This window comes from Erythrolamprus reginae, chromosome 1 (genome assembly GCF_031021105.1).
Source record: "Erythrolamprus reginae isolate rEryReg1 chromosome 1, rEryReg1.hap1, whole genome shotgun sequence".
Taxonomy (NCBI): domain Eukaryota; kingdom Metazoa; phylum Chordata; class Lepidosauria; order Squamata; family Dipsadidae; genus Erythrolamprus; species Erythrolamprus reginae.
In genome coordinates, this window is record NC_091950.1 from 127,257,804 (window position 1) to 127,281,156 (window position 23,353).

General features: G+C 41.0%; 1 protein-coding gene across 1 annotated transcript in view; it reads right to left on the reverse strand.

Moving 5' to 3' along the window:
• Positions 1–1,070: 1,070 nt before the first annotated feature.
• IGSF22 (immunoglobulin superfamily member 22) overlaps positions 1,071–23,353 on the reverse strand; it is a 46,360-nt gene continuing 24,077 nt past the window's right edge. Inside the window, exons 14-22 of the mRNA XM_070735619.1 lie at positions 22,690–22,992; positions 20,412–20,585; positions 17,073–17,201; positions 13,219–13,515; positions 10,161–10,249; positions 6,350–6,542; positions 4,530–4,829; positions 2,927–3,253; positions 1,071–1,554 (exon numbers count right to left, since the gene is read on the reverse strand). Of these exons, the coding sequence (XP_070591720.1) occupies positions 1,487–1,554; positions 2,927–3,253; positions 4,530–4,829; positions 6,350–6,542; positions 10,161–10,249; positions 13,219–13,515; positions 17,073–17,201; positions 20,412–20,585; positions 22,690–22,992 (1,880 nt within the window). The 3' untranslated portion in view covers positions 1,071–1,486. The remainder of the gene's footprint in view (positions 1,555–2,926; positions 3,254–4,529; positions 4,830–6,349; positions 6,543–10,160; positions 10,250–13,218; positions 13,516–17,072; positions 17,202–20,411; positions 20,586–22,689; positions 22,993–23,353) is intronic.

Consider the following 23,353-nt stretch of genomic DNA (forward strand, 5'->3'; position numbering starts at 1 on the left):
GTTTGTTTGGAGACAAGTGCTCTTTGCTATACGAAAAGAGGGCTTAGTTTAAGTGACTTTTCATTATAAAGAACATTGTTTTGAATTTTCAAACGTGTGTCTGAAATTTGTACCTGTGAATTTTTGGGAGAAGTCTACCAGAGAGCCCGACAGAACAAGTATGATACTACAATCATTTTCTCATGGTAGTACGTTTCCACTAATTTAACTTTTCTGCAGTCCTCTAATTGAAATGCTTTACTTTTATGTTGGCTTTCTGGTTGACTGTTGCCACATTTTTATACTGATTGTTGTAGTAAGTTCCAATGGCATTAAAGGAGTCTATACAAGTTAGGTTTAAGATATTGGGTTTATAGATTAAATATACATTATGTCACCCAAGCATGTTGGCAGTTGATACTGTGAGGATAATTCCAAAAGCCACTTCAATCTAAATGTCCTACTTCGACTGGATAAGCTCTTAAGCATTTGTTGCTATGTGTGCTTTACCAACTTAACAATGAAATTCTGATTAGGTACAGTTGCAATGGTCATTCTTCTACTCCATTAGATAATTGCAAAATATAATTAGCAAAGTACATGCTGGGCAGGTCATGTTGCTAGGATGCCAGACCATCGCATCCCTAAACAGCTCCTCTATGGTGAGCTGTCCAAAGGAAAGTGATTGCATGGGACAAAGGAAGCAATACAAAGATACGTTGAAAGCCTCCTTCAAGTCCCTTGATATCGACACCACCTCCTGGGAAACCCTGGCACAAGATCAACCAACATTGCACATGTTGACCCACCAAGGCTACCAGACATCTGAGGCCAGAGGAACATTCATAGCAGAAGATAAGCATGCACCCTGCAAAGCCAGAGCTGCAAATGTTATGACAATGGTGCCCACACAAGTCTGCCCAACACGTGGCAGAACATTTTGTGCCTGTGTAGGCCTTGCCAGCCACCTGCAGACACATCATGTACAGCCCAGGTCCTCTTCGAACACGATGGATGAACATCACATCCTTAGCAAAATGATAGATTTGTGGTTTGTGGGTGTGTGTACAGTAGTGTTATATAATAACACGATGCAAACTTCCAGTGGGGAAATGAATGACAGGCTCCAGGATTTAGATAAATGAAAAAAGAAATAGAATGAAGGCACAAAAGTATATTTGTCTCATTTTACATTTTTCTACTTAATAAATACTAAATAAAAGCCAAGTTGTTATTAAATTACATAATAAATGCCAGGTGTAGAAGACCTCCAAGGTCCCTTCCAGCTCTATTATGGTTATGATTCTAATTATAACTGGAATAATCTACATCTTCTTAGTCTCCTGATGGCAATTCTATTGTCCCTGTGACAGCTTGACTACCATCGTCTCATTTGCATTACAAGACTACTAATAATTATGCAGTCCCAAAGAGCTCAAATCATGCACAACCCAAAACAGTTTGAATGACGCTGAACCATACTTGACATTTATATTTGGTATGTGGTTCACATGAGATGTTTTGACTTCTGCAGGCTGCCAATAACTGTGTCCAAAATGCTTTTATCATCTTTTTCTAAAAGAGAAAGGATAAAAAAAATATTGACAGGTGCATTGTTGCATTATTGAACGTTGCCACCCAGAATTACTTTTTATCATATGGGCAGCTGTACAAACTCAATAAATAAATAGCAGTTTATTACTGAACTGCAGGAAAATTCTGTTTGTAGTCAAATTCTCAAGGCATTTGTCTCTTATTCTTAAAGTCACTATTTGATAGTGGGGTAGGAGTATTTAAAAAAAATATTTACATATGATAACTACTTCCTGGCTTGCAAGAAGTTTAGGCAAATGCAGGTGTTCAATAGCTTTCTAAAAACAAAATATATCTCCCTTGACATTAGGTGACTCAAGGCTTTCATCAAGGGCTTTATAGCATTCCAAAAAAGCTCCTTTGATGTAATTCCTTAAATTCATGATATAAAAACATCGCGAATTTTGCATTAAATGATCTGCAGCATCAAAGTTTTGACATTTTCCCTAGCTGTGGCCATCTCTCTGTCTCAGGAGGGGGAAAATATTCAAGTTCTTTCCCTGAACTGGTGCAAAAAGTATCAGCTTCAATAGCAGAAGTTATATCTTATCTGACTTTAATTACCTCCCCCCTCCCTTCTTTGTGGGTGGCATCAAGTCAAACTTGATTCTAGGCAATTGCCCGCACTGGTCCCTACAGTTTTCTTGAGTGGGTTTTTAGAAAGTAGATTGCTGATGCCTCATTCCTAGGGCTGAGAGTGTAACTGGCCTAAGGTCACTCAGCTGACCTTAGAACACACACTCTCCCGGTTTCTATTCTGTTTCCTTAACTACTGCAGCAAACTGGCTCTCTTCTGAGGCTAAACCTATTAAATTGAAACATAGAAACATAGAAGTCTGACGGCAGAAAAAGACCTCATGGTCCATCTAGTCTGCCCTTATACTATTTTCTGTATTTTATCTTAGGATGGATATATGTTTATCCCAGGCATGTTTAAATTCAGTTACTGTGGATTTATCTACCACGTCTGCTGGAAGTTTGTTCCAAGGATCTACTACTCTTTCAGTAAAATAATATTTTCTCATGTTGCTTTTGATCTTTCCCCCAACTAACTTCAGATTGTGTCCCCTTGTTCTTGTGTTCACTTTCCTATTAAAAACACTTCCCTCATGGACCTTATTTAACCCTTTAACATATTTAAATGTTTCGATCATGTCCCCCCCTTTTCCTTCTGTCCTCCAGACTATACAGATTGAGTTCATTAAGTCTTTCCTGATACGTTTTATGCTTAAGACCTTCCACCATTCTTGTAGCCTGTCTTTGGACCGGTTCAATTTTGTCAATATCTGGGATAGATATTGGATGGGATAGTACCAATATCTTCAATGTGTGCCCAAGGGGAGAGAGAACTTACCATATACTGTCAAGGTACAACTGCATTTTTCTTTCCCAAGCTCATTTTCAATTAGTATGGAGTACTCGCCGCTATCTTTGGCTGTGCATGTGGGAATCATCAATGTACAGACACCACTGGTTGAATTGTACCAGAATTTGGACTGGGCTGTGATATTGACTTCACCCTTGTACCATGTCATTGCTGGGCGGGGGTTTCCTAAGAAAGCACAGCTCATGGTACAGTCATGACCTCGGCACACTAAGTGGTTCTTCAGAGGAATTATAAAATGGGGAGCATGGCTCCAGTCCCGTTCATGGTACTCCTTCATCTTGGCATGGAAAAGTTCTGTCAACAAAACAATGAGATTGGTTATGGGCTCCAATAGATCGTTCATTTCATCAGCCGTGTGTTTGTCTACATCTAAGTTATATATGGACAGGAACACTATGCAAAATAAATCCTCCAGTTTCCTGAAATATTTTTTTCTCCTTATAAAACATGCTCCTTTCTTTTTTATCTTGATATTCATTTTTATTTTTAGGTTGCTTTAATCCCACATACCCCTCTTGTCAGTAATGGGCAACCAAAATTTTTACTGCCACTCTGTGGGTGTGGCTTATTTTGTGGGTGTGGCATGATGATCATGTGACTGGGTAGGAGTGGCTTGCCGGCCATGTGACCAGGTGGGAGTGGCTCGAACGATAAGCATCGTTCAAGTGAACTGTTAAGTCCTCGACTTACAACATCACCAGTGTCGCTTTCTGGGGTGACAATTTGCTTCACGTTTCTCGCGCTCTCCTTCCTGGGTCACCCCCTGCCTCAGGCTGGGTAGCTAGGCGAATGGGTACCAATCAGCTGTTGAGAAAAGAGGCAGGAGGAAAAGGGCCCCCTGCAACTCCTGCCGGTGCTGGTCTCCCTGCTGCTTTCCGAGGAGAAGGATGGGAGTGGGGGATAGTCAGTTGGAGCTGGGCACACAGCTTCATTTCCGCCAGTGGAACTGCATTCCAACCCTTCCTGCCTGCTGCCCACCCCTGCCTCCTGTGCTCCCCCTCTTTTGCCACCTAAACCAAAAAAGGTTTGCCATCACTGCTATAGAGATATCCATACTTACTGTTAGTACAGGAGTACATGTGTGTTAGGGTTTGCCACTGTAAACTTGTACTGTCACTTTAAATGTTACAGTTGCTACTGTAAAACTTGTACTTAAAGAGTTAATGCGCACTTAAAGGGTTAACTTGTACTTAAAGAGTTAATATTCAAGGCTGTTTGGTCACTTCCTCACTGAAGCTATAAAAGCTCATTATTTTGCTCGGTCATTTCCTTTACTTTACTTTTGCCTGAGATGGGGGAGTTGTGTTTAAGCTTCGTGCTTGTATAAGCTTTGTGCTTTTATCTATATTGTATTTTGCTTTGTGCTAATCTTGTAATTGCTCAGTGTGTATTATTCTGTATTTGCTTCGTGCTTATTCTGGATTGTTTATATTTTGTTTATATGTAAATAATACTTATTTAACTAAGTCTGTGTCTTGGGTTTATCACACATCCACGCTCTGTTAAAATTCTCTGCTCGGTATTGTCGAAAGTTTCATAGCCTAGCTAACCGAGACAAGCCAACACTTACCTATATCTTTATTGATATGCCAGGAGTCTTTTGAATCCAAAGGATCACTGTCACCAATATCATTGCGGGCAATCACCCGGAAGAAATATTTCCTGCCAGGGAGCAGACCAGTGACAGTGTACTTGTTACTGTACACTTTTTCCGCTGCAGTGAACCAAGTGGCAGTGCTGGTGTCACGCTTTAGAATGACATAATGGGCATCGTCATCTTCCTTCACATCTGGAGAATGGTCCCATTTCAGTGTTACAGTATTGGGCACTTCTTCATAGAGATTCAGATTAGTAGGTGGCCTTGGGAAGTCTAAAATAAAAATAAAATAAAAGATGAACCAGAACATCTTTTCTCTTTCTAGGCATCCATCAGTTAGTTCCCGGCAATAATTATACGATAATTTTTCTCATTTATTTCTTGAATTTGCTTGCTATCCATCTCATTGCGAGGTGACATTAAATCCATGTTTTTAAAAATATATCTTTGATGACCTGTTTTTGAGATATTAAGCCATAAAGAGTGGCAAATTATTCAAAACTAGCATTGTAATACAGCGTTTCCCAACCTTGGCAACTTGAAGATATTTGGACTTCAGCTCCCAGAATTCCCCAGCCAGCGAATGCTGGCTGGGGAATTCTGGGAGCTGAAGTCCAGATATCTTCAAGTTGCCAAGGTTGGGAAACGCTGTATTACAATGCTATTACAATACTGCCCTTCCCTGATTGGCTGACATTATGGGTGTTTTATACTGTTGGTCCATGGTTCATAAGAGCCGGGGTTAGAATGTAACACTGCAGGCTACTTCAACTATCTGCTAGCTGTAGTTCAGCAGTTCAAATCTTACCACGGATTGAAGGTTGATTCAGCCTTCCATCCTTCCGAGGTGGGTAAAATGAGGACCCAGATTGTTGGGGGAAATATGCTGATTTTGTAAACCGCTTAGAGAGGGCTGTAAAAGCACTTTGAAGCAGTATATAAGTCTAAACGCTATTGCTATTCATGAGCAGAAATATAGACTTTATTTCTGATTTCTAGCTACTCAGAATCATAAAAATCAAAGAATGTAAAGTGCTCACGAGAGCTGAAAAAGACTGATTAAAATAAATTAAAAACAAAAATAATATGTCTTGGATTATTGCTTAATCATCAGTATCTAGCCACTCTAAATCAGTCCAAATAGAGCTGGAAGCATCCTCGGAGGTCTTTTAGTCCAACCCCCTGTGCAAACAGGAAAACCTATGCAATTTGAGACAAGAAGGACTTTTGAGCTTGGATCTAATAAATTCCCAGGCTAAGATGTTATCAGGGGCAGAATGGACCTTAATATTTAATGCACATTGATCTGCATTATTATTATTATTATTTTGCCGAGGAGAAGAGAGGAGAGAAATAATAATAATAGAATAGAAAATAATAGAAAATAGAAAATAAATAGAAAATAGAAAATAAATAGAAAATAGAAAATAAATAGAAAATAGAAAATAATAGAAAATAATAAAAACTAGAAACTAGTAAATAGGATAGGAGAGAATAGAATTAATAAAAATGGAATAGAACAGAACAGAATATAGAATAAAATAAAATAGAATAATAGAATAGAATAGAATAGAATATCGTAGTTCTTTATTGCCAAGTGCAATTGGACACACAAGGAATTTATTAATAAACTCTCAGGAATAAATAAACTCTCAGGAGTCGGGGTGGGGAAAAATGCCTGACTCAGAAATTCTATTTTCTGACCTCCTCAGCATGGACAACGAATCCTCAGGCTAAATCAATAGATGGGACAGGCTCTACCTCCTCGCTTATCCCTCCTTCTGATTCTTTACCTGTGACTCGGACATGGATGTCGTAGTGGGCCTCTCCGTAGTCATTACTCAGCACAATCCGATAGAGTCCAGAATCATAGCGCTTGGTGCTATGGATGAGGAACTGGGAGTGATGCTTGCCTTTTGTAATGCTTTCTCTCCCCCTTGTGGGGACCCCCTCTTTTTGCCACACAACGTTGGGAGGAGGAGAGCCCTGTTGGAGACAAAGCAGGTTGAAAGGAAGAAGGAGAGGGGGCCTCCTCATGCCAGGGTGTTTTTTTCCTCTAATCTTTTACCCAAGCATTTTCTCAATTTAGAATTCTGCTTCTTTATAAGAAGGGAGATGGAGGAAAAACAGGAGAATAAGATGGGCAGGAAATTCTCTGGATGTTGCTATTTCCACATTGTGGGTTGTTGTTGTTTTAAAATAATGCACCCTATAGGATTCTGGAACTTTTATGTATAGAAGTATTCCTGCAGGAGAGGAAATCTTAGAGTTGTGGGGAACAGCAGTGGGTTGTTCCCGGTTGGGCCTAGTTCTAAGAACCGATAGCGCCGGCGGCAGGAGGCTCTGCCCACCCAAGATGTTTCTGCGCATATGTAGAAGTGTTGCACATGAGCACAAGCACAAGCATGAATTGGTGGTAAAGGGTTTAGAACCCACTACTGGGAGGAAGCTGAACAAGCAGGGCAGATGGAGGAAAAGTCATCAAATGAATGGATTATTACTACTTCCTCTTCTTCCTCCCCCTCTTCCTCTGACTGACTTTATGTCTTTTTCCTAATCCATGAGAAAAACAAACTATTTTTTCCCAGAGGTTGGTGTTGCTTGCTTGGAAATAATTTTACAAAGAACTTTAAAGCCACCAATGCTTCAGTCTGTTTTCAAGGAATTTAATTTAATTTAATTTAATTTAATTTAATTTAATTTAATTTAATTTAATTTAATTTAATTTAATTTAATTTAATTTAATTTAATTTAATTTAATTTAATTTAATTTAATTTAATTATTTAATTTAATTTAATTTAATTTAATTTAATTTAATTTAATTTAATTATTTAATAATTTAATTTAATTTAATTAATTTAATTTTTAATTTTTAATTTTTAATTTTTAATTTTTAATTTTTAATTTTTAATTTTTAATTTTTAATTTTTTAATTTTTTAAATTTTTTTAAAAAAATTAATTTTTTTAATTGATTATCAATTAGATGTGTTAATTTATTAATTTTATTGTATTTCTATGTCACCCAACTCCCCGAAGGACTCTCTCTCAGCTGAACCTTATCACCCCTAATCACCAAGTAGGTTCTTTGAGGCTATTGTGATGATTCAAGGACTACATGGAGCAATTGTTACAACTTTACATCCAGTCAACTACTCTATGAAACAAGCAGCAGAGTAACAAGAACTCCTGAATCATAAAAATCATTCAGGCTAACATTGGACAATAGTAAGGAATCTCTATCGTGGAAAGCTTGGCCTGACCCAACATTGAAGTCTCCTAGTGTAGATTTGAGCAGCAATTACAGGGTTCATAAAACCCAACTGGCATTGGTCTCTCTTACTAATTAGAAGTAGAAAAGCAGCTTCTTGAATATTTATAGCTTCCCATTGAAATAGTTATACACAATACAAACTGTCACCTCTTCTTAACATCTCAGAAATTATATTTTACATCGCACATACCTGAGATTTTTATTTTTAAGTACCATATTTTTCAAAGTATAAGACACACCTTAGTTTTTGAGGAGGAAAATGGGGGGGGGGAATCTGACTACAAGGTGTTCATCTGACTAGCGTCCTTAGTCTGTTCAGCTTCAGCACATTATTTTATCCCCTGGTTAGGGCTTTTAAAAACTTATTTAGAGAGAGTAACAATGAAAGATCTTGCAAGCTGGTTAGGGCTGGAAGGAAACATTGTTAGTACCTGGTTAGGACTGGAAAATGGGGGGTGGGGGATGTCCAAACATATTTGGAGAAAGTAGAGCAATGAAAAAAGCCTGCAAAGCCTGGAAAAACATTCTTCGCAGAGAGTAACAACGAAAGAGCTTGCAAACTGGTATGAGATGGGAATATTGTTAGCACCTCATTAGGGCTGGAAACAAACACATTCAGAGCAAGTAGAACAATGAAAAAAAGCCTGGAAAAACATTACTCACAGAGAGTAACACTGAAAGAGCCTGCAAGGTAAGACCTGGGAAGTTTGTTAGCGCCTAGTTAGGGCTGCAAAAAAAGCTTCGGGGGAAAAAAAGCTACATTCAGAGTACATGATGCACCCAAAATTTCAGCCAAAAATATTCGCTCTCAAATTAAAACCAATCCCAGTAACAGTAATAATAACCGCACAAAAGTACAAAACAAAAACATAAGAAATAATATAGAGAAAAAAAAGAACAATGACAAGATGCCATCATACAGAAACGTACGAAAAGATTTCTAAGGTAATCCAGTTTTTAACATTTTCTGAATAGCCAGCACAGAAGTGCCCACCCTGATAGCCTTTGAGAAACTCCCGCTTTCTAGCCTGGTGCCTTAATTACTAGATCAAACTGGTTTCTATATCTCTACATGGACCAGCTCAAGAAGCTGGTGCTCATCTCTGAGTCTCAGCTGATGGAGCCTATATTACCCCAGAGATGGTTCTGTCATCATGTGGCCAGCCCGAAACTATGGAACACTGTTACTTTCCCCCCAAGTGGTACCTATTTGTCTACTTGCATTTGCATGCTTTCAAACTGCTAGATGAGCAGGAGCTGGAGCGAGGATGGAAGCTCTCTGACATGCTATGCTTGGGTCTCAAACTCAGGCTGTCAGCTTTACAGTTGACAAGCTCAGCGTCTTTACCCATTGAACCATCGTACAGCCAGATGTAGGATACATATATAGATGTATGAACTGAATAATCAAATTATCACAGTTAATCCCCACTTGGTTAAAGACCTTGGTATACTAATAACAAAAGATTTAAGTGACAAAGCCCACTGCAACAATATAGCCAAGAAGGCTTCAAGAGTTGTAAACCTAATCCTACGTAGCTTCTGCTCTGGCAATCTCACTACTTACTAGAGCTTACAAAAGTACAAATGCACTAGAGTTCCTTCCGTCCCCTGTCCTATTGCTCTCCTATATCTCCTATACCTTTCTTCCATTCCTATATCTCTTCTTCTATTCTTTCATTGATATGTTCTATTACTATATCTTCTTTTCTATTCTTTCATAGATATATTTTACTATGAGTATCTCCTCTATAACCTTCATCATGTATTTTACTATGTGTATATACCCACTAAAACCCTCATTGTGTATTGGACAAAATAAACAAACAAACAAACAAACAAACAAATAAATAAATGTAGATGTGCATATGACACTTGAGTATCTCAGGCCAAATATCTTCAAATATCTCCTCCCATCATTTTCTATTATGGTAGTCCTCATTTAGCAACTACAGTTGGGACCAGGAATTTGATCATTGTAAAGTAAACACTAAGTGTAACCGTGATTGTGCTTACAATCGTATTTCAGATTTTCTTTGTTTTATAGGCCTATGAAGGTTGCAAATGCAAGGATTGGCCACACACCTAATTTTCACCACTACTATAATTGCAAATGGTTTCTAAATGAGGCAATCAGTAAACAAGGACTACTTCTGACTAGAGATGCCAGAAATTGAATCCTGGCTCTTTTCCATTTAAATTATTTTGCTATACCAACTTTCCAGCTCTTTATGCTCAAAATCTCATTAGTTTCAATTTGAGTAATTTCCAAAGGTGTGGAAATGCAAGATTTTTACATGCAATATTCCAGATTTTAAAAAGTCAACTTACAGTAAAGGAAGCATGAATGCAGAGGGCAGTCCCAGCACGAACCACCATATGGTTCTTTAGTCTGACAGTCAGATCGAACTTTGGAGCAGCTACACAACATACCCAGGGGGAGGAGGAGAGGAAGAAGGGGGGAGTGAAAGAGAGAGGGAGAGGGAGGGGGAGAGGGAGAGAGAGATGGAGAGAATGAGAAGTTTGGAACATTGGAAATCCTGAATCAGGTTATTTATCTCATTTAGGGCAGGACCTGGCTAGTAGTTTGGTCTTGTGGGTAAAATGTAGGACTTTTTGTATGCACAGCAAATTTATTTATTTATTTATTTTATTTATTTATTTATTAGATTTGTGTGCCGCCCGTCTCTGTAGACTCGGGGCAGCTCACAACATACAATAAAACAATTCACAACAAATCTAATAAATTTTAAAAATTAAAAAACACCCATTATTAAACCAGACATACACACAGACATACCATACATAAATTGTATACGCCCGGGGGAGGGGGGAATGCCTCAATTCCCCCATGCCTGACGACAGAGGTGAATTTTAAGGAGTTTACGGAAGGCGAGGAGGGTGGGGGCAGTTCTACTCCCCGGGGGGAGCTGGTTCCAGAGAGTCGGGACCGCCACCGAGAAGGCTCTTCCCCTGGGACCCGCCAGACGACATTGTTTAGTCGACGGGACCCAGAGATGGCCAACTCTGTGGGACCTAATCGGTCGCTGGGATTCGTGCAGCAGAAGGCGGTCCCGGAGATATTCTGGTCTGATGCCATGAAGGGCTTTATAGGTCATAACCAACACTTTGAATTGTGACCGGAAATTGATCGGCAACCAATGCAGACTGCGGAGTGTTGGTGTAACATGGGCATACCTAGGGAAGCCCATGATTGCTCTCGCAGCTGCATTCTGCACGATCTGAAGTTTCTGAACACTTTTCAAAGCCTACCAGTGAGGTGTTCATCAAAAAGATGCCTGAATAAACAGTAGGGTCTATTTGTACTGTTACTACCAATTATATTCCTTCCATTCCAATGGCAAAATTGTCAAATTAATTCAGGAAGAATATACAGACTATATAGTCAAGGGTTATTATTATCACACAACTTCGGAGAGGGGCGGCACACAAATCTAAGTAATAAATAATAAATAAATAAACTTATCTGCAATTCAGCACAGGTAACCAAGGGGCAAACTAAATAAAGTTGCAGGGACACAAGTATTTCCCACTAGTTTTTCTGTGTGTATTTTTACGTAGTCCTGGCCTAGCCTGAATTTAATTAGAATCTGCTTGTTTGACAGGGTAGAAATATCCTTCCCATGTGGAGAGGCAAAAATATATCTAGCTGATTTTCTATTTGAGAAAAAGAAACAACTTTGAGAAAGAGAAGAAATAATGAGCAATGCTTCTTATTGAAAAAGAATATTTCCCTTGAAACATATGAATGGTTCCTTAGGATTTGGAGCATCATTTATTTGGATGAACCTAACCTAAGAAGGAAAAAAATGAATACAATAAGAGAATAACAGAGTTGGAAGAGGCCTTGGCAGTCTTGTAGTTCAATTCCCTGCTCGAGACCCTATACAATTTCAGACAAATTGTTGTCCAATCTCTTAGATTTGTTGACAGAATGTTTTCTGGATTCGTAAATTCCATTCATATTATGCTGTATCATCTTCTAGAACAGAGGTCTCCAACCTTGGCCGCTTTAAGCTTTGTTGGCTGAGGAATTTGGGGAGTTGAAGTCCACAAGTTGCCAAGGTTGGAGACTCTGTTCTAGATCAAATTCACTTTCTGCAAAAGAGTTAACATACCACAGGGGTGGGTTCCACTTTTCTTCACTGCTGGTTCGCTCAGTGCAGTCATGGGCTCTTCCCCCCATGTGGGGAGACTCCGTCTGGCTGGTGGAAATGGCCCGGAAATGGCACGCTGATAGATTTTGGCCCAGTAACGGCACGACGGACAGATTCCCAGTCTGGAATTTGCCAGGGTTTTTTGCATGCGCGGAAGCAAAAATACCAGCGAAAATAGCCCAAGTCTCGCTTGCGCTTGCAAGATTCTGGATATTTTCGCTTTTTTTTTTTTGCTTCCACACATGCGTGGAAGCAAATGTATAGGCTATAGCAGCTGAAATCTCATGAGATTTGGCTTGTTGAGCATGCACAGAAGCCAAATCTCACACGGGGTGCACATGTGCATGTATCAGGAGTAAACATGCCTGTGCCGGTCATGAGGACCATCCAGTAGCATGCCCAATACCGACCATGTGCATGCTTCATGTGTTCATGCACATGCACAGTGCTTAAAACAGCTTCTGCGCATGAACAGAAGCAAAAAATGCCCCTGAACCGGCTCTCTATGAGAGAGCTGGTTTGGGGGCATGAACTACTGTGTTTTCCCGAAAATAAGACACTGTCTTATATTAATTTTTGCTCCAAAAGTTGTGCTACGTCTTATTTTCGGGGGGTGCCTTATATTTCTCAAATAAGACAAATTCACAGGCAGAAAAGCTGACACCCTCAAAGAAAGTGTACCGTACGGTACACTGATTACGGTACGGTACCTGTCAGTATGGCACCCACACACACAAATGACAGCACTTATATGGTACAACAGAATACTCCCGCTATTGCAGCTTCCGGCCACCAGGGGAACTACAGTCTACACACTGTAGTGGAGACTGTAATGGCGGTGAGACAGCAGCAGACTGTGTCTGCTGTACTGGACGGTACAAAGCGATGGAAGGGGCCAGCAGGGGACGCCACATTATTACGGTACCACTATGAACAGCTTTGAATGGTACCATATGTTTTTCCACCGTACCATATGTAAACTTGACTACGCCTTATTTTCGGGGGGTGCCTTATATTAGCAAATTCTGCAAAACCTCTGACATGCCTTACTTTCGGGATACGTTTTATTTTTGGGGAAACAGGGTAGCAGTGACCCAGGCCGCCAAGTTACTACCGGTTGTATAAAACCAGTCCAAACTGGCAGGAACCCACCTCTGACATACCAGAAGTCAAGGCATGCTTGTATGAAGGCTGGATTGGGTAAGTTTTACCTGGAGGAGGCATGGCCAGAACACCTTCCTTCAGCTCAATTGGTTCTCCTACTCCAGCTTCATTGACAGCTCGGATGCGGAAGAAATACTTCTGCCTCTCCTGCAGACCGCCCACCGTGTAACTCTTGCCAGAAATTGGGATCTTGGTGCACTTGGACCATTCCTTGGTGTCCTCAGCTCGCATCTCCAGTATGTAGCCTGAAGGCGGATCACCCTCATCGGGTTCTTGCCATGCCAACGAAATGCTGGATTGGGAAGAATCAGCCACGTGCAATCCTCTCACCAGCCCAGGAGGCTCTGGGTCAATAGCAAACATCAGTAATTAATACACAGTTGTAAGTTATTGGGGGGGGGGGAGAACATGTCATTTGGATGGATGGACCATTCAAGCTTTCAAATCCAGTGGAGCTGGCAGGGTTTCTGCCTCTCAAATTCATGAGAGTCACCCGGTCCAAGGCATTTTGCATGTGAAGAATTGGTAAATTTACAGTGAAAACCTACTGAGCCATGCTAGCCTTTGGGCCAGTATATAACATATAGGCATATTCTGGACTTGATATGTTAAAACAGTGGTTCTCAACCTGGGAATCAGGACCCCTTTGGGTATCGAACGACCGTTTCACAGGCGTCGGGTAAGATCGTGGGAAAAGACAAATTTCCCATGGTGTTAGGAACTAAAGCTTCTATTCTGGCGCCGTGGAATGTATTTTTACAAAATGACCAATCAGTCGCTTACAGTGGGGGTGTCCCTCTGACCTTTCTGCCAATCAGCTTAAAGCTCTGTTGGGAGAATTGGCGTTATTGGGGGTCACCACAATATAGAGAACTGTATTAAGAGGTTGTGGCATTAGAAAGGTTGAGAGCCACTGTGTTAAAAGAATATATTATCAGACAGAAATTCAGTATTACCCCACATAGATCAAGCTCTGTGAATCTAAAAACTATTTGAAAATTTACTTTTTAAAAGATAGTGGAAAAGAACCCAAGAATGGCTTATAAATCAGCAGTGGCCTACTTCCTCATTTTTAGGTGGAAATGTAGAATAGATGCCAATATTACCGTTCTAACAGACATTCTTTAAAGCAATCAGACTCTATGGAAAAGTTGGCACATTTTAGCAAATGAGGGGATCTTTCAGCTTCTGGAAATTTCCAAAATGGAATATTTACCCTTAGATCAGGGATCGGCTTCAAAACGTTTAGCAAGGACTTTTATGCCCTGTGGCTATGGTGGGTGTGGCCAAGTCGACCTCCTACACCGGAGGCAGGGTGGTGGTGGTTTCGGAGGCTTTCCTTGAGCCCTCTGGAGCCTGGAAACAGGCCCATTTTCAGCCTTCCTGAACTTCCAGTAGGCCCATTTTTTTTACCCTCCCCAAGTCTCTAGGTGCACCCTGCACTTACTTGCATCCAAAATGGGCCACGTGGGGACTCCTGGGAGGGGCCAGCCAGGAGTGGAATTTAGGCAGTACAATGTTCCCTCGATTTTTGCAGGTTTCAACTTCGCAAAAAGCCTATACCACGGTTTTTCAAAAATATTAATTAAAAAATACTTTGCGGTTCCCCCCCCCCATACCACGGTTTTTCCTGCCCGATGACATCATATGTCATTGCCAAACTTTCGTCCGCCTTTAATAATTTAAAAAAAAAACTTTAATAAATAAACATGGTGAGTAATAATCTAAATAGTTGCTAAGGGAATAGGAAATTGTAATTTAGGGGTTTAAAGTGTTAAGGGGAGGCTTGTGACACTGTTCATAGCCAAAAATAGTGTATTTACTTCCGCATCTCTACTTCGCGGAAACTCGACTTTCGCGGGCGGTCTTGGAACGCATCCCCCGCGAAAATCGAGGGAACACTGTATTGGATTGCTACCAGTACAGATGAGGATGGCGCAACAGTAGCGAAGGTTGTGCTGCATGTGTAGCCTCTGGTCTCCTGTGTCCCAGAGTGTTTTTGCTTCTGCACAGGAACTAAAATCTTGTGAGGAGACTCACGTGTGTGCGAGATTTTGGCGATTTTTTGTACACATGTGTGGAAGCAAAACAATAGCTGAAATCTCGTGCACGTCCCCTTGTGAGATTTTGCTTTCTGCACATGTTCAGAAGCAAAAACACACCGGCATGTGTACGCACGCACACAAGAGAACAGAAGCTGCGCGCACAGTCACCAGTAGCAGCAGTAATAGGAATCTGCCCCTGGATTTAGGGGTTCTTTGGACTGCACAGAATCTTAGCTAGAGGTTCTCCTGATCCCCTGCGAACCCCCAGGAGCACTCCTGCCTTAGGTGCTAGTACAGTGATGGCGAACCTAAGGCATGGGTGCCACAGGTGGCACGTAGAACCATATCTGCTGGCCTGTGAGCAGTTGCCCTAGCACAGCTCCAACGTGCATGTATGTGCCGGCCAGCTAATTTTTGGCTCACACAGAGGCTGGGGGGGGGGGGGAGAGAGAGGTTGGCTTACAGAGAGCCTCTGAAGGGAGATGGGGGGCGTTTTTACCCTCCCCGGCTCCAGGGAAGCCTTTGGAGCCTGGAAAGGGTGAAATACGAGCCTACTGGGCCCACCAGAAGTTGGGAAACAGGCCATTTCTGGCCTCAAGAGGGCCTCCGGGGGGGCGGGAGAAGTGGTTTTTGCCCGGCCCGGCATTGAATTATGGGTGTGGGCACTCACGCATGCACGATAGGGCGCGCCCATGCTGTTTCGGCACCCGAGGAAAAAAAGGTTTGCCATCACCGTGCTAGTATCTACTGGCTCTCCCTAGCAGGAAATCTTGTATAACTGGCATGAAACACATAGTGTCCTTAGAAATCACGATCAGGACTTTAGTGTTCATCTCTTTGTTAAGTTTATAACTAAGTCCCCTATACCTCTTGTGTCATGCTCCAGTCATCACTTCCGGTATAATTTCCCCCCCCCCTCCACCATGATATAAAACAATATATGGTTATAAACACAACAACAATGCTTAAAATCAATCATATACAAACTTTTCTTTTCTCATCACTCGCTCCATGGAGGGTCTTATCTCTCTTCCCGTATAAAGTTTTCTATTAATTTTATACATTATTAGCAATTCTTAAAATTTTAAATTAAACATTTTCCCTCACTGTCTTACTACTAAAGGTTACAACAATGTAACCTTTTTCTTCGAAACATTTTTCTCCAATCATCACTTCCAATGGCTTGTCAGGTGTTGCTGAGCTACAATTACCCTCAGCCCCAGTTTGCCGCCTGCAGAGGTGAATGACAGCTATTATAACAATCGCTGGACCACTCAACTTTCTACTGTTCCTTAAACCAGGACAATAGCTATCATTAGAGGACAGAATGATCTTAGCCCCATTAGACTGAACTTGGAAGCCATGTCAGAGGTCAGGTCGAATGGTTTAGGAAATATTTATTTCAGGAGCCTGGCATCGTTTTGCCATCCCTCGGCTTGCTCTTGTTAGTTTATTGTTACTACAAGATCACAGACTTACAATAAATACTGTAGATGTTGTTGCAGTAATTATAATATTGATTGATTGATTGATAGTTGTTGCTGTATAATTGGGCCAACGCCACCCTTAGGGGGACTCAATATTATTTGAAAGAGGATCACCTTGTCACATGCTGAAATGTAAATGAATTTGTGACATTACAAAATGGAAATGAAGCAATCAGCAGCCTGTAACAATAAGCTGCCACAATCAAGTTCCCTGATTATCCCATTATGTTCTGCTTGTATAATGAATCTTATAAATTGAATTGTATCCTTCTATTCCCCCCACCCCACCCCCCAAAAAACCACACACACACAAACACACCATACATATACATATTGGACACTAGAAATAGATGAAAAGTAGAACCATACTGATGGGATCCTTTGCTACCACTGCGTTGGAAGCACTGCTGGGATGGCCAGGCCCCGCTCGGTTCACTGCTATGACATGGAACTCATATTCTGCACCTTCCAGTAAACCATCCACTGTACACTTAGTATCTGTCAATAAAAACAACATTTTTGAAAGAATTTAGCTTTTTGAAATAAATGACAAAAAGTATTCTAAATTAAAATAAAACATTCAAATAAACATCCCACTTCAAAGCCTGATCATAACATGTCTATGTGTCTTGTTTTGTTTGTATTATAATCAAAATAAAAAATAAATTATAAAAAAAAACACCTGATCATAACAAAGTAGTATCTGTATTCAAATATAGATGGATGATAAATGATGACAATGATAGATAGAGATAGATGATGGAGAGATAGATATAGATTATGTACCATCAGCTTTTAGCGATCACAAAAAATAGACCTTTCTCCAATTGGAAGACTCCACATTCTGCTGTAGGTAAATACTGTATATTCAATTTGCTGCTGGTCATCTTTTTCTCCTTTTTCTTTTTACTTTTCCCAGCATTGCAGACTTACCGAGAGAAGCTCAGTGTTTATCATATTTTGGACATATTAGTTGTGTCGTCAACTGAGAGTTATTTTATGACGCTTTTTTTAAAAAAAAATTCCTAGCTATACATTATATTCTCAAGAGTCTTCCTCAGAAATTTCTAAAGCAGTGGTTCTCAACCTTTCTAATGCTACGACTCCTTAATACAGTTCCTCATGTTGTGGTGACCCCCAACCATAAGTCTAGTACCAATTCTACTTTAAGCTGATTGGCAGGAAGGTCAGTGGGAACCCTCACTGTAAACGCCTGATTGGTTGGATTGTAAAAATATGTTCCTAGGTGCCAGAAAAGAAGCTTTAGTACCTAACACCATGGAAAATTTGTCTTTTCCTATGGTATTAGGCAACCCCTGTGAAATGGTCATTCGACCTCCCCAAAAGTGTCCTGACCCCCAGGCTGAGAACCACTGTTTTAAAAAGACAATAGTTTCTCAACTGAGCTTCTGCAAAGTCCACCTTTGACTTTTACATATTATCACAAGGGAAACAATTTCCTGCACTTTTCTGATCTTTCTAAATACAGATATTTTCTGGCATCAACCTATTCCAGCATCTGAATATCATTTCCGTGGCTTTCATTGCTAATCTACCCAGTACAGGTAGTCCTCAATTTGCAACTACCATTGAGCCCAAAATTTATGATGCTAAATGAGAAATGTATTACGTGAATTTTGACCTACGTTTCGATTTTTTCTCACCCTGTTGGCTAAGTGAATTGCTGCAGTGCTTAAATTTGTAACATGGTTGAAAAGCGAATACAGCTTCACCATTGACTTTGCTTGTCAGAACGTAACAGGTGGCTCCAGGACACTGCAACGGTCATAAACGTGAATCAGTTGTGAATGTAAATCACGTGGCCATGGGGATGATGCAACGATCAGAAGTCTGAAAAACGGCCGTAAGTCACTTTTTTCACTGCCGTTGTAACTCTATAACACATTTCTTCTCTGCTTGCTCCTTTATTGCTTGATAGTTGTTGTTGTTATTATTATTATTATTATTATTATTATTAATAATTAGATTTGTATGCCGTCCCTCTCCGAAGACCCGGGGCGGCTGATGATGTAAAGCAGATCTACCCCCACTTTAATATTCTATCAATTCTAAAATTGCTTGCTATTGGCATTAGTTTGGTCTTCTTTATACTTAATCCTCATCAATGGTTCATATTGTGATGTTTGATTTTTGTTGCTGGCAGATTGATTGCCTATCAGAGAATTGTCATTGGCAACAGAATGGGTTATTTATGCTTATTTCCCCATTTTTAAATCCATGTTCCTCTTCTTCCAACACTGCTTTCCTCAACATATTGTATATTTAGCATATAGGCAGTGAAGGGCTACCAAAAGTTTTACTAACCCACTGTGGGCGTGGCTTATGCAGGACGCCCTGCATTTTTTTTCAACATCTTTCAGTGCAAATGGGGTGCTCTGGGGTGGAGCTCCATTTTCGCTACCCCACTGCGTTTGCCGCCCCCCCAATCTGGGTAGTAGCCCACCCCTGCATATAGGTGGAACAAGTAATGAGAGAGTATGAAGCTTGTTCTCACCCCTTGCGTGATTTAGAACCAGTTTGTTTTGCCATGTTCTATTTAGATTGGGCCCAAAAGGCCCATCTCTGGCATTGTAAAGCTAATCACTCTATATACAGTATTGGCTATCCATGCTGTAATGAGGACAATCAGACCGAGGTGAATGAAGTCAATCAGAATGGCAATACTGTACGTGCATTTTGGAAGATCTGAAGGGCTTTGCAGGAGACAGGTCATCCTAGAGGATCTGTCTGTGTGATTGATGGGAGTTGACATGAATTTGAGGGTCTGTCTACGTCTGTCTATCTATCTGTCTGTACCTCCCCTCTCTCTCTTTTGAAATTTTTTTATTGGTTTTCAAATATATTTTAAAACAGACAAATTAATAACAACAAAAATAATAAAAAAACACAAACAAAAACAAAAAACCATGCCCCCCTCTCTCTTTCTATATCTATCTATCTATCTATCTATCTATCTATCTGTCTATCATCTATCTATCTATCTATCTATCTATCTATCTATCTTTAAATTGTATAACGTTGTGACATTTTGCTGCCACCTGCTGGGCATAAACACACATAAAAGAGAATATTTGTAGCTCTGAGTTGAAATAAGAAGTACGTACTCTCTGAAGTGCCTTGTTTTTTGCAGAAATTTCATTATCCTAACTAGATAAACTTCAGCTACTTTGGATAATGAAATATTTGCAAGAAAACAAGAAAGCTCACAGAGCACCAAGGATCCTCTCATAAACACACATTTCAAATTGTGATGAACCTTCATGCTATTCACTGTAATTTGGAAACAAATATGAAAGAGGTTTAGAACCCTAACTCAATAAAACAGTAGAGTTTCCCATGTGCTTTTTGCATCCTCAGGTCAGTTTTTGACTCTTAGCAAGTACCGGAGACTAGTCCCTGTAGTTTTTTGAGCAAAATTTCAGAAGTGTTTTGCTATACAGTAGTTTTCTTCCTAGAATTGAGAAAAATTGACTGGCCAAAAGTCACCCAGCTGGCTTTGTGCCAAATACTTACTATAACAATAATAACAACAATAGAGTTGGAGGGACCTTGGAGATCTTCTAGTCCAACCCTCTGTTTAGGCAGGAAACCTTACACTACTAGAACGTACAGTCTCCCTATTTCTTGCCTGATGCCTTAACCACTAAACCAAACTGAGTCCCATGTTACCAAATGGAAATTGCTGACCTTGAATTGGTTCCTTGGATATAGGCACCCAAAGGTTGCTACCTTTCTTCCTTCTTTGCACAATGTAACCTGTAACTGGAGACCCACCATCGTTAGCTGGAGGATTCCAAGTAAGGGTAATAGCCTCTTTGGAAACATCAGTAACTTGAGGTTGAGACGCTTGATCTGGAGGATCTGGGGGAGAAAAGTTTAAGCTTTTATACAGCAGAACACAAATAGAAGGAGATTCTTCCACATTTGGTGGTTATATTTTGAGACAAAAAAAATTCTGGATGAAAATACACAAATGGTTACAAGAGATGATACAAACAAAGATAGAATTCTCACCAGAATTATTCTTATTGGGAATATTCCAAAAGGAGTACAGTAAAGCAACCTCCCCACCTTAATATTATAAATTTCGACTGCAGCCAGAATTACCTTTGCCCAATTTTGGAAGAACGCAGAAACACCCCCCTTAGAAAAAGCAATACTGTAATTAATAAGATATATAACTGTTCCAAAATGGACAAACTGACAATGTAATTACGAGGCCAAAAAGATTCTAAGTATTATGAGGTATGGGCACAATGGCACAGATGGATTGAGTTAAGAAACAGAAGTAAAAAAAAATCACAAATGACACATAAAAGTTAGTAAAACATAGGATGTAAATATGTAAATATTAATGATTTGAATAAGGACTTTGTGATTGTATCTATTAATGAAATATCTGATGTACCGTGTTTCCCCGATAGTAAGACCCCCCCGATTGTAAGACATATGGGGGGTTTCAGGGGGGTTGGCTAATATAAGCCATACCCCGAAAGTAAGACATATGTCTTACTTTCGGGGAAACACGGTACTAAAAGCAAGCGAGAGAGGCGTCGGAGCAGTTCGCGGTGGGGATAAGGACTCCTCGGCCGGCAGAGGAAGCGCGGCGGCGGCAGCAGGCTCCGGAGGGAGCTCGGGCGGTGGCGAGAAGACGGGATTCCGAGTGCCGAGCGCCACCTGCCCGCCGTTCATGCCAAGGACAGGCAGCCCCAGTTCCAGCACCTCGACCTGCTCACCCAGCCTCTTGCCCGGCGGGAAGAGCAAAGGCGGCGGCGGGAGTAGTGGAGGCGAGGCGGAGAAGAAAGAAGCGGCGGATAGCTGGCAAGGCGCCGACTAGAGGGCTGGACCCCGCCGCTTTGCCGCCGCCGCCTTTGCCTCTTGCCCGGCGGGAAAGGCGACGAAAGGGGCTATCGGGTCCCTTCCAATTGCCCAGCCGGCGTCGCCTTAGTCAGCAGCGGAAAAGCAAAGGAAGCAGCAGGAGAAGCGAAGTTCTTGAATGGTGGCGGCGGCCCTTGATCGCAGCCGATGAGGTTCGGCTTTCTTCGCTTCTCCTGCTGCTTCCTTTGCTTTTCCGCTGCTGACTAAGGCGACGCCGGCCGGGCAATTGGAAGGGACCCGATAGCCCTTTTCGTCGCCTTTCCCGCCGGGCAAGAGGCAAAGGCGGCGGCGGGAGCGGCGGGGTCCAGCCCTCTAGCCGGCGCCTCGCCAGCTATCCGCGGCTTCTTTCTTCTCCGCCTTGCCTCCACTACTCCCGCCGCCGCCTTTGCTCTCCCTGCCGGGAAAGGCGACGAAAAGGGCTATCGGGTACCTTCCAATTGCCCGGCCGGCATCGCCTTAGTCAGCAGCAGAAAAGCAAAGGAAGCAGCAGGAGAAGCAAAGAAAGCCGAACCTCATCGGCTGCGATCAAGGGCCGCCGCCACCATTCAAGAACTTCTGCGAAAGACGCAGGAGCGGCGGCGACGGCGGAATGCTGCTTGAACCGCCCCCGCCTTCTGCTTAAAACCCTCGGTTCGTGCCTTTCCTGCCCGCCTCCACTCACCCGCGCTTCTGCCACTTCTAGATTTTATTTATTACATATTTTAAAATAAGAAATTAAAAAATTGCCCGAGACAATATAAGACATACCCCCAAAGTAAGACACAGTGGGGCTTTTGGGGGTAAAAAGATAGTAAGACACTGCCTTACTATCGGGGAAACACGGTAGCAATGTAGAAATACTGACTGTTATTACAATTATATTACAATTATTATATTACAATTTTCTTTTTGTTTGTTTTAAAAAATGTTGATTGAAAATCAATAAAATACATTTTAAAAAAAATAGAAGGAGATTCTTTAATTCTGGCCTTAATCACAAATAAATGACCCCAATTAAAGTAACATTTTGAGGAAGCTCAAATGCCATTATTCAGTTCCTACGGATGCTTCGGCTCAGCAATTCCATCAAACATATTGAGATGCTTACCAATTGGATTACCAGCAAACACTTCCTCTGTTTCTAGTGGCTCACTTGCACCTTCAGAATTCACAGCCAGGATTCGGAACTGGTAGGCTTTGCCTTCTTCCACCTTATCTGTGGCAAACGTGGTGTGCTTGCTTTCAATTTCCCCAACTTTGATCCAGGATTTTTTCCCAACTATTCTCCTTTCAATAACAAAATGGGTCACTTGCTTGCCTCCGTTGTCTTTTGGTGCCTTCCATTTCATTTTGATACACTTCCCTGATGTCTCCAAAAATTCCACTTTTCCTTGGGGTGGCTTTGGTTTGTCTGAAGCACAAGGATATTGGTGGTCATGAAATGAAACGATAATTGGAATAGCTTAGCCTAGTGTTTGGGGACTCCAATTGATGACGGGGCTTCCCTAATCTGCCTTAACTTTAACATGTAGAAGCTCCTCATTTGATCACAAGTTGGTTTTAAACTTTTGATTGCACATCAACAACTTCCTAGACCACCAGAGCATCAAAAGGCTTAATAGTATAAAATTGAGCACTTGATCTCCCTCAGAATCTTTAGAATCATAAATCTATTTCAAGATACATATCTATTTAAATACTTTCAAGATTGTGGAAGTAACTAACTAAACTAACTAAACTAACTAAACTAACTAAACTAACTAAACTAACTA